Here is a 16,920-nt window from a genome sequence, read left to right on the forward strand (position 1 = left end):
AGTAAGCATCACTGTGGCATGTTTCCATCGATTGAAAGGCACATCCTGTATATATAAAAGGTAAGACGGAAATATGTCTTTTTACATGAGGAAGAAATGTAAAATAAAACCTAAGTACGTTGTCAAACTTTTTTTTTTTACATTTTCACTAAATCGCTGTACTTGTGCATCAGTTAATACCTAATAAACACCTAGAGCAATACGACTTAAATGCAGAACTGAATACAAGGCTGTACCAAAAGTAAAACTAACATAGGCAAAAGGGTTTTTTTATTAATTGATACAAATGTTCTATTTAACACAACCTCCATCAAAAGTGATGCATTTGTGCTCTCTCCAAACCCAACTCTCAAATCCTTTTTTAAAAATCTTCTTTGTTCCAGTCCCCTTCTGCACTACAGCATGTATATGAAGATGACACCATTCACAAGAGCAATGTGAAGTTTAAAGAAGGGAAACCAGCAATGATGGCAAACCATACAACCATACAATGGGAGACCACCTTAAAGAGGATTCGAGATTTGGGTTAGCAATGCATGACTTGTGATGGATACTATGTTGAGTACCTTTCTGTCAGTTAACAAAAAAATTATACCCACTTTTGCATTACTTTTGGTACAGCTATTATATACAACCGTGAATGTGTGCTGATATTCAGCCTTTTTTTTAACCCATCGTGGTTGAATAAATATTCCAGATGAGGTCACTTTGCATCGCTGTAAGTTTCTGTTCTTGTGAGAAACGAAAATGAAATGAAAGAAGTTGACGTGTTTTAATGTAACAAAGCTGTGATACAGCTATACTAACACTAGCACACGTCTTCAGTAGAAGACAGGTTCTCTTATTCACAAGTGTGAGATTGATAATCTGATTAGGTCTGCTGAGTTAGTGTCACTGTCACAGTCTGTAGGGGTGAAGCAGGAATTTAGGTTTTGTAGATAAAGCTCTTTAATTACTGTACTTCTCGATCTCTTTTGACCTCACCTTGCTGCATAAGCTGCATGTAAAAACCCCAAACCCAATAATGCTGCAGAAATTAGGTTATATCCCACTTAGTAAGCTAGGTTCAGAGCGCATGATCAGATAGGGTTAAGGGCCTTGCTGAAGGACACAACAGTGGCAACTTGAACCCCTGACCTTCCGATCAGTGACCCAGTACCATAACCGTTTGTGCCACCACCACCCCAGATTTTCTGCTCCAGGGATATTATTTAAGGACCATCTTCTGCTAGAGATGTATCAAACACATGAGAGATGTATCCAAGCACTTATCACTATCAAAATATACGTCTACTGTTTTCCATTTTCCACACCTATAAAATAACTCCATGACAAATAAAATTGCAGAAGTTACTCTCTTTTCTATAATTTATCTCGCACTCAGAAAAGCAGAAAGAAGATGAAATGAAAGGTGCAATATGTGATGTATAAGATGCTCTGTGGATGTAAGGGTTTCTTGCGTGGCATGATCTTTTATAGTACTTCATAAATTTAGTGGTTTAGATAGTCTAGAAGCATTATCTGACTATTTACAGTAAGTTAAGCATTAAGATTGAAGATACACAGTTGAATTCTCAATCCTGATTTATCAGTGTTGATTAATCTCCTATAGGAAATTAATTTTATTATAGATCATAGTTTTCCCATTTCTTTATGTAAATTTTAATGGAAATCACAGCCAATTGGACAATCACCACTTTATTATTATTTTTTTTAATGGTATGCAATCTCTCATGAGTTGAGTCGAGCTGCTGGTTTAGTACGGGTTGTTCTTGGCATGCTTCATGATGGTCATGAGAGCCAACCAGGTCTCCTGAGCAGTCGGGATGATCTGATTGGCTGGCAGGACGAATCCATATCGTCCAGTGTCTCTCAGCTCAAAGGTATAGGAGTACTTGATGCCTTGATCGTAGGTCCAGTCAACGGTGCCACCGCTCGCTTGGTCTGAAAGGAATCATTATACAGTACATAGCTGGGGTAAAAATAATAAACCAATCGGCAAATTCAGAATTAGGTCCATCATGAAGAAATCCACTTTTAACTACTTTGCTAGGTTGTAGACACAAGTCCTAGCCAATAATCTCAAAGTAACATTTATAGTTACACAGCAGTGCAAAATATAGATAATGATCTGAACTACATACAGATGGTAGTGATGATGCTGCCATATCTGTACTGAGTGTTATACAGACTGCTCAGCTCCGTGATGGCCTTTCTTGCGAGCTCATGCTACATAAAAATAAAAGAAAACATGATCACATTCGAAAAAAACAACTATTTATTTTTATAAGAGGAGGTTTGAAGGTTTGGAAGTCTCACCAACTCAGCCTGGTCCTTGCAGGGAGTTTTGGTGTAGCCGTACGGGTAGAGGAGCATCTGAGAGTAACTGTGGATGGACACAAAGGCTTTGATGTTGCCATGAGACTTAACAAAGTCCACGATGGCCTTGACCTCAGGCTCAGAGTGAGCACGTGGTCCACGGTACGTCTCTGAGCAAGGGGTACTGCTCGCACCCGGACCTGGAGAAAAAAAATAGATACCTTTATTGCTGGAATCTTTTGCTCACACATATGACACGGTTATATACAGTATGTGTTTTCTCTTACTACCTCCAAATCCAGCATCCCAGTTCCTGTTAGGATCGACTCCAACGCAGCTAGATCCAGGATTGGGCTTCCTTGTCTTGCGCCACATACGGTTCTGTACATACAGTCATAAAGATTTGTTATATATTTAATTTTGTATCACTAGGAGCCATGGTCTGTTGTAAGTTTCACAGGCAATCATTGTTTCTTTGATTGCTTATACAAATCTTTACAACGATTAATTTTATCCCTTGACCTTGTGAGTGTGTCATCTTGCGCCATCTTTGACACTTTTAACACTCACACTCGTGTGGGTGAACTGAAATCCATCGGGATTGGTGACGATCTCCAGGAAAATGTCGTACTTGTTGAGGATGTCGGTCAGCTCTGCGTCACGTCCGTAATCCGTCACGATCTAAATAAAAAAAACGAGATTGCAATGTTAAATGCTTAACCGCTTTCATGCTAAGTGGTTTGAAATGCTAATGAAGGGGCGTTGGTTGATGGAGTAAGAAATGGTTAGAGCGGACCTTTTTAGAGAACCAGATTCCACTAGCTTGGGTCACCCATTCTCTGGAGTGGATTCCAGTGTCGATCCAGAGGCCAGGTCGGTTAGCACCAGTGCTAAACTACAGAAAAAGCAACCAACAAACAACCGAATTAGATGTGAAACATGCAAATCCAAATAATCTTATTTCATTAGTTCAATATTGTCAGTGGACCCACTTTCAGGATGTTTAGCGGACGTCCCTCGTAACTCTGTCCAATCACGATCTTGCTAACGAAACCAGGGTTCTCCTGCACCAACTGGTCAATGAAGCTGTTGATCTGGAATGAAGTTGAGTTTACTGTTAACATAGTGAACTTGATTATTTTCCAATAACCGCACAACCTAACGTGTTTTATTCCTCTTGTTTTTATAACACTTTATTTATAACTTTACTGCTAATACTGACACTGGAGACTCCTTCCATAAATGTTAAACATCTCCTTAAAATACGCTAACATGGGTCGCACTACCGACCCAGCTGGGGTACTGACCTCGTTAAGCGTGTGGTAGCTGGCGTAGTTGAAATCATCAGTGCTTCTCGACTGGAGAGACTTGGCTCTCAACATCTCACGCTGCTCTTCATCGAGAACATCCTGAAAGAGCGAGAAGGTTTTACATTGGTTTACCAAAGCACAGAATCATGAAAAACACCGTAAATGAAACCGCGACTCTACCTGAAGATCCTGGATCATGATATCGTAATAGATCTCATGGTACATCAGGAACGCCCTGATGTCCTGCAGGCTGTGGAAGGGAACACGGACATCGATAGGCAGCGACACGTCGGAGGGTTCCATCCAGAAATCCAGCTACACACACACACACATACGAAGGCTTTGCAATCTTTGATATTAGACTAGTGTGTACTGTGAAGCTACAAAGTTCTAGAGCTTCTAAATATTCTTTAAAAAGCTCTCGGATGTTCTAAAAACTATTTAGGATTTTTACCCCAAGCTGCTCCTTGTCGTGGAGTTCCTTCAGGAGATCGAGCTGGGCCTCATTTAAAGCAGTGATCCGAAGGACCTGGTGTCTATCAGAACATAAGTCTAATCAGTCACGGCTGTTGTCGGTGTCTCTAGAAACTGTCCAGGAGATGTTTCTGCTCAAAGATGCCTTTTTTTTTCTTTTTACACATTATCAATTAGAGACTGAAATCACCAGGGATCACCCTATTTGATATGTATTGTGATTCTGTTAGTATTATGATTTTTTTAATATTACAACTCAATATTATTATTATTATTATTATTATTATTATTTAGGATTTGTTACAATTGGAAAAGGGTGCTGTGCTGCATGACTATGTGTGAATAGTTTAGAACACAACCTAAAGGATTATAGAGGAATGGCAATTTTTTCCCCAAAAAATACAAAATATACTGTACAAATGAATAATAAATAAATAAATAAAAAGGTTTTGGAATCATACACGAATTGCCACACAAATGGATCACGATAAGTATTAAATTCTAACTGCCTGAAGTAACTCCATTATTAATAGCATTAAACATTTTCAGATGATTTAGACATGTATTAATACTATAAACACTAATAAAACTTTCCTTCTTATTATTATTATTAAAAAATATGTCATATGTGACCATTATTAAATAAAAAAAATTACCCCTCGAAGGTCTCCTTGCCAAAAACGGCCACAAACAGAGCCAGCAAAACCCAAAGTCCTCTCATTTTCCTTGCTGAAGTGCGACCTCCCAGCACGAGTGTCCTTTTATATTCCTGCACCATGACCTTGAGACTTGGACGGCACATCGGACACGCTGCTCTGTTTCCCACACCTCGAGCCAAAAAGTGACTGTGAGCTACACAGCAGATTCAGGATCAGGTTCCTGTTGATTTTTGTGGTTAAATATAACAGAAGAAAATGGTCCTGGATCAGCGATCATCATTTCTGTTTGTGTGAATCAACTGGAAAATTAGTGCCTGCACTGAGAAGACAGCAGATGCACTTCATTATGGATTTCACTTCTCTACAAGTCTGATGCAATCGTAACCACTGTTTTTGGTGTTGTTACATTAAAAACAGACTTTAATTATTTACCATAAATTCTGCTTAAAGTGCTGGAATTTGTGATTTATTATGTTTGTGCAAAAAAAAAAAATTCAGCTATAAAAATTAAATGAAATGTCAAAATTCCAGCAGGTAAAGTGTTTTCCCAAAGCTGCCACACACACACAATGATTTGTGTATGTGTGTGTGTGTGGTCAAACATATTGTACTATGAGGGGTGTTCAAGTCAAACCGAGACTTTTGATTGTTCAGATTACCAGCACTCAGTTCTGAGATTAAACATCTCCCTTTATTTCTCTATATAATCCCCGGCTACACTAATGCACTCATCCCAGAGTTTCACTAGTGCTTGGACACCATCAAGTTACAAAGTTTTCTCAGTATGCCGAAGCCGTGATCAGACTGACGGCGTTAAGTTTCCAAATTCCGGCCTCCCAGGAACTCCTTTAATGGCCCTTTAAGATCAGGACTGTACGAGGTTGTGGCAATAACTCCAAGCTGAGCTCCTGTAACGTGTAAGTGGTGTTGGTGAATGAGTGTGTGTACAGTTGTCACAAACAGCTGCGTCTTTTCTACAAGATAGGAGAAATTCTGGTGCGTACACACAAGAAATCATTTTTAAGAAGAAAATAATTATTTGTTAAAGACGTTAATAAACTGATATGAGAGAAGATATTTAAGGAAAGAGGACGTGGAGATAAAATGAGCAACGTGAAAAATAAGAGCGCAGGGATTATTATTATTATTATTAATTTATAAAGAAAAATTATGTATTATGGAGATATTTAACATTTTGCTATAATAAATTAATAAGAATATAACTGCATCTTTCTTCAATTTTTTTTAATCAAATATATAAAAACATTAAGGGGTCAGTTTTTGTCTTATTTTTTCAACCATGAAATGTTTATTATTATTATTAATTCATAAAGAAAAATTATGTATTATGGAGATATTTAACATTTTGCTATAATAAATTAATAAGAATATAACTGCATCTTTCTTCATAAAAAAAGTTTATATCAAATATATAGAAACATTAAGGGGTCAGTTTTTGTCTTATTTTTTCAACCATGAAATGTTTATTATTATTATTATTATTATTGGAAAAAAAAACACAGTATAAACAAAGCCCTATTTAACATTCGGAAAACACAAATTTAAAATTACAATAAAAAACTACAGTATTAGAGGTTCTTTTGTGAAGATGCGAGATGTTCTGTGTAGAACCCTGAGCACAGAAACATGCATTTGTATACAGTAGCTATAAAGATTTAGGACGCTTCCACTTCCTGGTGTATTAGACATGATTTATCACCATTTGTTTGGTTAAAAAAGTGGTTCTATATCCAGTATGAATGATGTATTGTTTACTTCTTGAGCCGCACAGAGCTCTGGTGCCAGAAACATGCTAACAGCTCGAATTAGCATTAGCCAGTCGAGTCGAGCGGAGCCGAATGTAGCGGAGTAAGAGTAGCGCTTCTTCTTCACAAATCTACTCAAGTAAAAGTCAAACGTGTGGTGCATTAAACCCCTCGCAGGATTGGTCTGTCCACTACTACACTGTAAAATAACATCATTTTAATTCTTTATATGTATGTACTGTACACGTAGCAGAATCGACAATAAAGTTGACTCTTAAGAAGTAATTTTTTTTTTTTCAAAAAGTGACTTAAGTAAATGTAACGGAGTAAATGGAACTGGTTAGTACCCACCTCTGAAACTGTAAATTTGTTGCTGCTGCTGATGAAGAAATGAATTCCGTCTGGTTGCTTAAGGTTACTGAGTGTAAGGGGAAGGAAAACCATCGCTCAGGGTTGAATAAAAGAGCGCACAGGCATTGCTTTAAATATATAGCGATTACAGCGGAGGGGAATTTACACGGTTTATTCTGACGTTTAACTGGAAACCGATATCAGTTAGTTAGAAGTGAGGCATTCTGATTATCAAGTATTTCTAGATTAGAGAAGTAGACTGCACAGAGGGAGCACAGAGGGAGCACACTGTGGGACGGACCGCAGCTATCAGCAATTTGTTTTCAATACCTGAATTATATTTCATACCCGAGTTAATTTTTTTTACCAGAATTAATTAAATAACCAGGGGCCAGGGGTAGCTCAGTGGTTAAGGTATTGGACTATGGTTCTGAAGATCCCAGGTTCAAACCCCAGCACCACCAAGTTGCCACTGTTCGGCCCTTGAGCAAGGCCCTTAACCCTCAACTGCTCAGATGTATAATGAGATAAAAAAGTAAGAAACACTCGCTCTGGATAAGAGCGTCTGCCAAATGCCTAAATGTAAATGTAACCACAATAAATTGCACTGGAAATTTCAAACCTTTTTATTGCGACTTTTTGTTCCAAAATTCTAATTTTATTTGTCACATACACAGTCATACACAGTACGACATGCAGTGAAATGCTTATACGACTGCCAGTGACCTTAAAAAAAAATTGTAAAAGCTTATACATAAGAAATAATAGGAATAAAAGAAATACTTTAAAAAATAAAATTAACTAGTAAAATATGCTGTACAAAGTAAAATATACTGTAATAAGAGAAATACGTTAGAAAAATAAGATTAACTAGTGCAATGCACTGTACAAAGTAAAAGTAAAATATACTTTACAAATAAAAACAAAATAAAAAAATAAAAAAAGTTTTGCTTTAAGGAAATTTTGGCACTGTTATACTCCCATAATTTTTTTTATTATTATTACAAAGAATAAAAAGAAATGGCACCATTGATGTTAAAAAAAAAATCCAGGTTAATTTGTTGTAAAGTTTTCGAATACACCTGCTTAAACCTGATTTTTTTTTTCTTCTTTTATGTCCCAGAACAGAAACAAATCGAATATATGTAATGTAAATCTTTGCACAGATTACATTTTCAAGTTTTAATCAAATCTCATTAAAGTGATCAGAGACTTGACCTTTGTTATCGAGATCAAAGCCTTTGTGATGACAGCGCTAACCACATTCTAGTCCGCGTTAACATTAACAAATAGCTTTAAGCTACATGGTGCATGTTTCCACTGATCAGTTAGATAAAACGGAAGGCAAATTCAACAATCACGTTAATTTGCCAGATTTCAATTGATTCACTTTGCTAATAATTTTCACACATCTTATTAAATCTTATTATACTCTGGACCAGTTAGCTAGCTAACCTCGTCCCCAAGCTAGCAACATTTTCACATAATGTACAGTAATAAGCAAATTGGGACACAATGAGGACTAAATTAAAGTTAAGTATAACATGATTTAAAGTGCTCTATGTTAGTGTTACTATATGAGCATCTGGACGAACAAAGTCTTTTTGTCCCCAGGCTCAGACAAATACAGCAGGTTTCCTTCATACTAAATATTGATTGTTGCATAGCAACTCGATTGCACAAAATAACAAATTCAAAACATAGAATTTCACAATTTACACGGTTTAGTTAGTTAGAAGTGAAGTGTTCTGTTCAGCAAGGAGTTCCTGAGAAGTAGACTGCACAGGGAGCACACTTTAAAGTACACTCTTCAGGTGCATTCCAAACGGCCTGAAGTACCCTGCGAAGTACACAGAGGGAACTAGGAGGCTAGTAATCAGTAAAAAAAATATCTATACGTATATAATAATACATTTCCATACATCTTTGGTCAATTATTATAATAATTAATGAATAATTCATTTAGTTTTATGCTTTATAATGGTATCAGTTTTTGTTTCAATAAGTAATCAATATTCCACAACAGCAGCGACAGGTATCCGAGGTGTTTATGTTACCATGGTAACGCACAGAGGAAATGACATCTATGCTGGTGACTTTGTTTTTGCTGTTTTTTCCTGTGATATCCCGGATATGAAGACCTACATTTTTTATACTTTTTTTATATTTTATATATTTGGAAGCCTGAATAATAATGAAGACACTTTTAATACAATAAGGTCAATATTTTGCATTGAATTTTAAACGCTTGAATTACATTCTCATTTGAAAAACACAACCACAATAAATTTGGAAATTTCAATGCAGAAAAATTCAAACATTTTTATTGCAACAAGTTTTTGTTCCATTCACGAAATTTACTTTGCTTTGAGGGAATTTGGCACTGTTATACTTCCATAATCTTGGAAAGACAGTAAAAGTATCTGTTTAAAATAGTCTTTAATTTATTTCTAAACAACTTCTCAGGAAAATATGTGTAACGGATGCAGAGATTCTCATATTTAGATTATTACATAAAAAAACCTCAGTGTGTTAATAATCTCACTGTGATGTAGAGGTGAAACAGGTTTGCCAGTAATTCTGGTGACAGCGGAGTAATGGTGACCTTTTTCAGTGTTGATGCTGGACCGTGTCCGAGAAACACTCACTCACTCTAACCTGCCTGAACACGTGTCTCTCATTCAATACTGCATGATTTAACTATAGGCTCGGGCCAAAAATAATTTGGGTTCGTTTTTTCTTTCTAATGGACTTATTTGAGAGTTTCTTAACTTTTTCCATTTTATGTAATAAATAAAATAGTACAGTTTTATTGTAAATTATTCTTTATTGGTTTTTCATATCGGATGTGTGCAGGTGGGAATCCCAGCAGTCACATATTACATCCTGCACCAGAGCGTCTGATCCGAGCTGCAGGTTTAGTACGGGTTGTTCTTTGTGTGCTCCATGATGACCATGAGAGCCAGCCATGTCTCCTGAGCAGTCGGTATGATCTGATCTGCAGGAAGGACGAATCCATAATGCCCATCGTCTCGCAGCTCAAAGGTGTATGAGTACTTGATGCCCTCATCGTAGGCCCAGTCTGTGGTGACTCCACTTGCCTGATCTGAAAATAATAACGTGCAGTTTGGTAAATGTGGGATACTGATCTACCGCACTGAGCAATAATCCCATAAACTGAGTATTAATCGCCAAAGAGTACTAAACCCCTTCACTGTACAGTATCTTAGGTAACATGGATTGTTTACTGTGCAAGCAAATCCCTGACGGTGGAAATCTAAATTCTAACACTGAGTATTAGTCACAGTGAAGTATTAATACCTTACACTGAGTATTAGTCACAGTGAAGTATTGATACCTTACACTGAGTATTAGTCACAGTGAAGTATTAATACCTTACACTGAGTATTAGTCACAGTGAAGTATTAATACCTTACACTGAGTATTAGTCACAGTGAAGTATTAATACCTTACACTGAGTATTAGTCACAGTAAAGTATTAATACCTTAGCATCGACTGAGTATTACTTAACAAGAAGTATTAACTCTTAAACTGATTATTAGTCACCAATAAGTACCAATCCCTCACACTGAATATTAATCACTTTGGAGACCTAAACCACAGTGATGAATATTAGTCACTGAAAAGTATTAATCCCCTACAATTAATTTTAGTCACCAAGGAGTACCAACCATTTACACAGAGTATTAGTCACCAAGGTGTACTGATCTTTTACAATTAATAATAGTCACCAAGAAGTACTAATCCCTTACTCCCTTACACAGAGTATAATTTACTGTGGAGAACTAATCCATAAGACTAAGTATTGGTCATTGTAAACTATTAATCCCTTACACTTTTTTTATATGAAAATACTAACACTGAGTATTACACAGCCAGAAGTACTAATCTCTTACAATACACTGAGTATTAGTGAATAGAGAACACTAATCTGTTACACTGAGTATGGTCACTAACGTGTATTAATCCCTTAAATGAAGTATTTGTTACTAAAGAGAATTACTCTCTTACACCGAGTATTACTCACCAAGGAGCACTAATCCCTTAGAGTATCAGACTTCAATGTGTACTAATCTCGTGGGTATTCATTACCAAGGAGTACTAATCCCTAACATTATTAGTATCCAAGGAGGACAAACCCTTTAGTATTAGTAACAAATGAGTACTGCATATTAGTTACCAAGATGTACTAATCCCTTACACAGAGTATCAGTCAGTGTGGAGAACTAATCCATAACACTGAGTATAAATCATCATAAACTATAAATCCCTTACACTGATTTTATTCACATGGAAATATGCTGAATATTACTCAGAAAAAAGTACTAATCTCTTACACTGAGTATAAGTAACCAGAGAACACTAATCTGTTACACTAATATGGTCACCTAGTGTCACCAATCCCTTATAAGAAGTATTCGTCATCAAGGAGTACTAATCTATCACTGAGTAATAGTCTCTGAAGAATCCTATTGCATTATACAAAGTATTAGTTACTAAGAAGTACTAAGCACTTACACCGAGTATTAGCCTTAAATTTGTACTAATTCCTCGGGTACTCATCTCCATTGAGTTCTAATCACTGACTCGATTGGTCTCCAAGAAGAACAGTCAAGAACAAAAACAAATAGTAAAATCTTGGCCACATCATTTGAACTGATTTATTGATTGATTTTACTATACTTACAGATGGTGTTAAATGTGCTCCCGTAGGTATATTTAGTGCCATACAGACTCTCCAAGGCAGTGGAGGCTTTCAATGCAAGTTCATCCTGTGAATCCAGAGTAGACTAGGATTAAAATTCTCTGAAAATCTTAATACCATCCTTTAGACCTTATTATCTAAAATCTCACCAGCTCTGCTTCATCCACACAAGGCTTATGGGTGTCACCATAGGGGTAGAGCATCATCTGAGAGTAGCTATGGATGGTCAAGAAGGCCTTGAGATTGCCATGAGACTTGGTGAAATCGACGATTGCCTTGACCTCAGGCTCAGAGTAGGCACCCGGTCCACGGTACGTCTCAGAGCAAGGGTTACTACTGGAACCAGCACCTACAAAGTCAAAACAACGATCTCAGCCATGATGATCAGGTTACGTTGTGCAGATTACATGAACCTGTACTGTACTGTATATGCTGTACCTCCATATCCTGTACCCCAGTTCCTGTTCGGGTCCACACCAATACACGAGGAACCAGAGTTTATCCTCCTAGTCTTGCGCCACATGCGGTTCTGAACACATATGTTGTGGTTGAAAGTTTGTGATAAGGTTTCAGTTTCAATTAGATCTCATTACAGTGGTCTGTGACTTTACCTTCATTTACGAGATCAGAGTCTTTACCCCTAGAGGTACGAGGTGACGGCGCTAACCACATGCTAGTCCGCATTAACGTTAACAAATAGGTTTGACCTACATAGTGTATGTTTCATTCATTTGCCAGATTTTAAAGATTATAATTCAATTAACTAATGATGATTTTCACACGTCTAGCATCGAGTCCAATCATGCTCTGGACTAGTTAGCTAGCTAACCTCCTCCCCAAGCTAGCAACATTTTCACATCATGTAGTAAGCAAATTGGGACACAATGAAGACAATGATGTCATTTAAAAGTTAAGTATAATATGATCCAAAGTGCTTTAAGTTAGTGTTGCATTAAAAAAAAAAAAAGTCAACCAGTACTAAAGTAATGAAAAAGGTATTTATATGAGCATCTTGAAAAAAATCTATACTTGTTGTAGGTTAAATGTTTATTTGATTTGGCTAATAGGAATCTCTCGCTTTAAGCACAGCTCGTAAGCGTGTTGTGTGACGTGTCAGGTGGGTAAAAGTGCCTGGGTTTGTAATATGAGCTAGTGAGAACGGGCGGCTCGAACCAGGTGGAACAGAATGAAATTTGCTGTGCATGCGCTGTTCTAAACAGGTAGGTTTTATACAGGGACATTTACTGCGCATCTAAAATTTCATATGAAATGAACACAAAAAGGGCAAAATGTGTATTCCCTCACTATGGAGTGGACAGAGAACCAAGTCCAACTGAATTTTCCATGGTGCCCGAGAGTATAAAGACAACATATGCCATGTATCGTAGTTCTCCTTGTTCATAATAAAGATGATTTCACTGATTATTAGTTCTAGCCTATCTGGCTAAAGAGTTGCACTAATAAACTGAAAAACTAATTTAAAAACCTGGCTATGTGACAACGGGGTTCAGATTCTGCAGCCGTGGCCTGGGTCATCTCCTCTAACATCATCTCCACATCTAAACCCAGAAGAAAAAAGTTAGACAATGGTGAAGGAGGCAGTAGTAGTCGAGACACCGTCTTCTGTTCATGATCTTCAGGAAGCGATCGAGCAGGCATGGACTGATCCAGTGACACCAGATTATTGCAGACATCTTCTCAAATCTAGGCTCAGGCGGACCCAGCATGTTTTTGAGAAATTCCTTTATTCTAAATATTGATTGTTGTATAGCAACCTGATTGCATAAATATCAAATTCTTATTATCTTGATTGTCATTATTTAATAACAAATAAATCAGGATGTCATTAAAGCATAGAATTTCACAATTGTCTCAATACTTTTGGCCACCAAAGTTAAAGCCTGTTGAATCTAATCTCTCAGAAACGCAGGTCACCAGTCAAAGTTAGGGATCGACTATAAAGTGCATGACCTGGACAACTGTGTAGAATTCTAACAAGATTGAGGTCATCTACAGAACAGAATATCTAACGTATTGCAGAGTCAACATAGAGATTATGATAACGTTATTGTGCATTACAAAAAACGCAGGAGTAGTCTTACAGCTAAAGTTTAAGATACATCTAATCAGTCTCATCAGAGTGTTTTATGGGTACGGTGTCTCACGAACTAATTAGGCACTAGGGCTAATAAGGTTTTTCTAACCTTTTCCTTTTTAACCTACAGAAGTCTAGTAGCTCTGGCTGATGATAAAAAAGATGATTTTTGTTAAAGATCAAACATGATTGGCTCTTAATTTATCTCTTTAACATTACTGGACGTTACTGCTTCTGTGGCAGAGTGATTTCACATTAGGTTCATGTTACCCAGAGCGACCTCTCCATCTCTGGCTCACCTTAACTGCATAGTGAAAACATTTTATTACTCACACTAGAGTGTGTATATTCATATCCGTCAGGGTTGGTAACAAGCTCCAGGAAAATGTCGAACTTGTCAAGGATGGCGGTAAGAGCAGGGTCATGTCCGTATTCCGTTACAATCTGCACAAAGAGACATTTATTGTTTTTTCCACTGGTGCAAAAAAAAAAAAAAAAAAAAAGACTTTCTCAGGGATTTATTAAGTGAAAGAAATGAACGCTTTCTACCTTCTTGGCGAACCAGGTTCCGCTCGCCGGTGTGATCCACTCTCTGGCATGGATTCCAGTGTCGATCCAGATCCCTGGGCGCTTTGTACCACCGGTGCTGAACTGTGTATGAGGGAAAAAACTTAATCATGGGTTTATATATAATTACAAAAATATATAAAATGCATTAATAGAAAATTTGTAGAAAAATAGAAAAAAAGTCTATACAGAGGATGAATATCAAAGCAAACTAAAAAAAAAAGAGAGAGAATGTGATTGCTTTGGTATCAGAGCAATAAAACACATGTGATGAGCTGACACAGTCATATAGGGGTTGTGACCAACCTTTAGGACATTTAATGCTCGGCCCTCATAGCTCTGTCCAATCACTAGCTTGCTAACCAGTTTAGGGTTCTCCTGCACCAACATGTCCATGAAGCTGTTAATCTGGGAAAGTACAATTATTAGCACCATTATTAGTTGATTTGAAATGTTTTTTTTTGCCCTTGTAATGACTGAAAATGTTCATATAAATCTTGAACCTCGCTCAGAGTGTGGTAGTTCTCATAGTCATAATCATCAGTGCTTCTGGGCTGAAGAACCCGAGCTCTCATCATCTCACGCTGCTCCTTGTCCAGAAGATCCTGGAGATAGAAAAAAACAAAACAAAACAAAGTTTTAGAGAAAAAGTAATGAGATTTTTAGGTCAAGTCATGCTTATGGTAGGTCTACAGTACCTGGAGATCCTGGATCATGATCTCGTAGTGGATCTCATGGTACCCCAGGAACGCCCTGACGCCCTGTAGGCTGTGGAAAGGAACTCGGATATCGACAGGCAGTGACTGGTCGACGGGATCCGTCCAGAAGTCCAGCTACTCATATACACACACACACACAAACACACAAACACACATAAAGATAAGAACAAATACCTACCGATCATCGACTAAATCACTTCCTTATGATAAATCAATGAAAATAAATAAATAAATAAATCACCCCAAGATCTTCCTGCTTGGAGAGCTCCTTTAGGAGACCGATCTCCGCATCATTCTTTGCAGTGATCCGAAGGACCTGGTGTCTGTTAAAAGTACGAGTTATTATATTCACATATGAGTTACTAGTAATTATACCTTATACATTAATGAATACAACCATAATTTTAGGTTTATGATTGGTCATGTGATCGTTCACTACCTGCTGTTAGAAAATCTTCTCCTGTCTGCCTGTCTTTCTGTTTGTCCATCATTTCTGTCTCTGTCTACTTTTCTTTCCCTCTGTTTGGCGCTCTTTTTTTTCTACAGTAGATCTGGCTGAGGTTTTCATCATGTTGTTTGGTTTAACTTGATCATGCCTCAGAGCTCTTTACATTAACATGTTAGTAAATAGATAGATAGATAGATAGATAGAAAGATAAAAAGAAAGAAAAGTTTGAAAAAGTATAAAATTAAAGGCTCTGTGATGGGTTTAATGTACTTTATTAAATAGTTGTGATATTTTTTTAAATAAATAAATGGATAAACAAGCAAACAAACAAAATTTATAATGCTAACAAAGTGATTTTATTGTAATGTATTTCAGGTCTAAATGTTGCTTTATATTAAGTAAACAATAAATACATAAATAGTTTCATAAGTAACTAAATTATAGCTAAATAGATAAATAAGTTTAAAGTGTAAAGTGTATTTAATTTAATATATTTTATATTTCTAAATGGTGTTTTATGATGAAAAAAACAAATTAATAAATGAAGGAATTAGTTATTTTAAGTTGAATAAACTTATTAATTTTATTACTTTATAGGGTTGTTTTATTCTGAATGAATAGAAAAAAAAATTAAAGATTAAAATAAAGTGCTTTCAATTTAATACGTTTAATATTTCTTAATTATGTTTTATGCTAAACAAACAAACAAACAAATGAATAACGGAATGAATGCTTATATATATATACACTGTATATATAAATTAAATAATATATTAAATTATAATTATTTATTTTAAATATGTAATAACAGCGTTTTAGGTTGAATAAACAAACAAAAATAAATAGATAAATAAATAATGCACTCTGGTTATACATTTATTTATAAGCATATACATAAAAAAAGAAAGAAAGAAAACAAACAAACAAACAAACAGGGCACTTGTTCTAGTCCCAGACGGCCTACACTTACCCCTCGAACCTCTCCTTGCAGAAAGCCGCCAGGAGCAGAGCAGCTAAGACTAAAAGTCCTCTCATGTTGCTTCTTGAACAGTTTGAACGCTGCGCTGGTTATTTATATTCCCGCTTTAGGATCATGGCCTTGGGTCTGAGCTGCCAGACGTCCTCCTGCTTTTTTTTCCCACATCGTCCTGCGTGAAGCTGAAGCGCCAGTTGTTAATCTGTTAAGTAAATTTTTGGTATTAAAGCACAGACACATCCACAAGAATACTCACTCACTCACTGTCTGTTCAGCTTAATCCTGTATTCAGGGTCGCGGGGGCCTGGAGCCTGTCCCAGGGGGGGGGGCTTAGGGCACGAGACGGGGTACACCCTGGGCAGGGTGCCAATCAGTGGCGGCCGGTCAATAAGGGGCGCAGGGCGCCGCCCCCTAAAGTTAGGCAGAGAAGAATGCTACTTTATCATGTGATTAGTTAACATACTAATTATTTATTTTAATAATGAAATAAAGTCATTTCCTAATATAAG

At 36.8% G+C, this 16,920-nt stretch overlaps 2 protein-coding genes across 2 annotated transcripts; both read right to left on the reverse strand.

Moving 5' to 3' along the window:
* Positions 1–1,682: 1,682 nt before the first annotated feature.
* LOC128531714 (carboxypeptidase A1-like) lies at positions 1,683–4,887 on the reverse strand. The gene is made up of 11 exons (XM_053505815.1): positions 4,760–4,887; positions 4,084–4,165; positions 3,810–3,944; positions 3,627–3,728; positions 3,312–3,413; positions 3,116–3,214; positions 2,890–3,000; positions 2,610–2,700; positions 2,320–2,519; positions 2,145–2,229; positions 1,683–1,944 (listed from the first exon to the last, which is right to left on the reverse strand). Exons 1-11 carry the CDS (start codon positions 4,879–4,881, stop codon positions 1,757–1,759), a joined length of 1,317 nt encoding a protein of 438 aa, XP_053361790.1. The 5' UTR covers positions 4,882–4,887; the 3' UTR covers positions 1,683–1,756.
* A 4,799-nt stretch (positions 4,888–9,686) lies between these two features.
* On the reverse strand, positions 9,687–16,549 carry LOC128532328 (carboxypeptidase A1-like). The gene is made up of 11 exons (XM_053506585.1): positions 16,406–16,549; positions 15,229–15,310; positions 14,967–15,101; positions 14,772–14,873; positions 14,575–14,676; positions 14,251–14,352; positions 14,035–14,145; positions 12,045–12,135; positions 11,756–11,955; positions 11,589–11,673; positions 9,687–9,985 (listed from the first exon to the last, which is right to left on the reverse strand). Exons 1-11 carry the CDS (start codon positions 16,468–16,470, stop codon positions 9,798–9,800), a joined length of 1,263 nt encoding a protein of 420 aa, XP_053362560.1. The 5' UTR covers positions 16,471–16,549; the 3' UTR covers positions 9,687–9,797.
* Between the last annotated feature and the right edge of the window lie 371 nt (positions 16,550–16,920).

The sequence above is a fragment of the Clarias gariepinus genome, chromosome 10 (genome assembly GCF_024256425.1).
Source record: "Clarias gariepinus isolate MV-2021 ecotype Netherlands chromosome 10, CGAR_prim_01v2, whole genome shotgun sequence".
Lineage (NCBI taxonomy): Eukaryota > Metazoa > Chordata > Actinopteri > Siluriformes > Clariidae > Clarias > Clarias gariepinus.

Excerpts from the sequence above, each read along its gene's own strand:
- LOC128531714 (XM_053505815.1), bottom strand. The coding sequence starts at position 4,881 with ATGGTGCAGGAATATAAAAGGACACTCGTGCTGGGAGGTCGCACTTCA. Across the intron at positions 2,520-2,609 it reads CTGGGATGCTGGATTTGGAG|GTCCGGGTGCGAGCAGTACC; the intron begins GTAGTAAGAGAA and ends TTTTTTCTCCAG. Across the intron at positions 1,945-2,144 it reads CAGCATCATCACTACCATCT|ACCAAGCGAGCGGTGGCACC; the intron begins GTATGTAGTTCA and ends GATTCCTTTCAG.
- LOC128532328 (XM_053506585.1), bottom strand. The coding sequence starts at position 16,470 with ATGAGAGGACTTTTAGTCTTAGCTGCTCTGCTCCTGGCGGCTTTCTGC. Across the intron at positions 12,136-14,034 it reads ATGAATATACACACTCTAGT|AACCGCATGTGGCGCAAGAC; the intron begins GTGAGTAATAAA and ends ATATGTGTTCAG. Across the intron at positions 11,674-11,755 it reads GTGTGGATGAAGCAGAGCTG|GATGAACTTGCATTGAAAGC; the intron begins GTGAGATTTTAG and ends CTGGATTCACAG.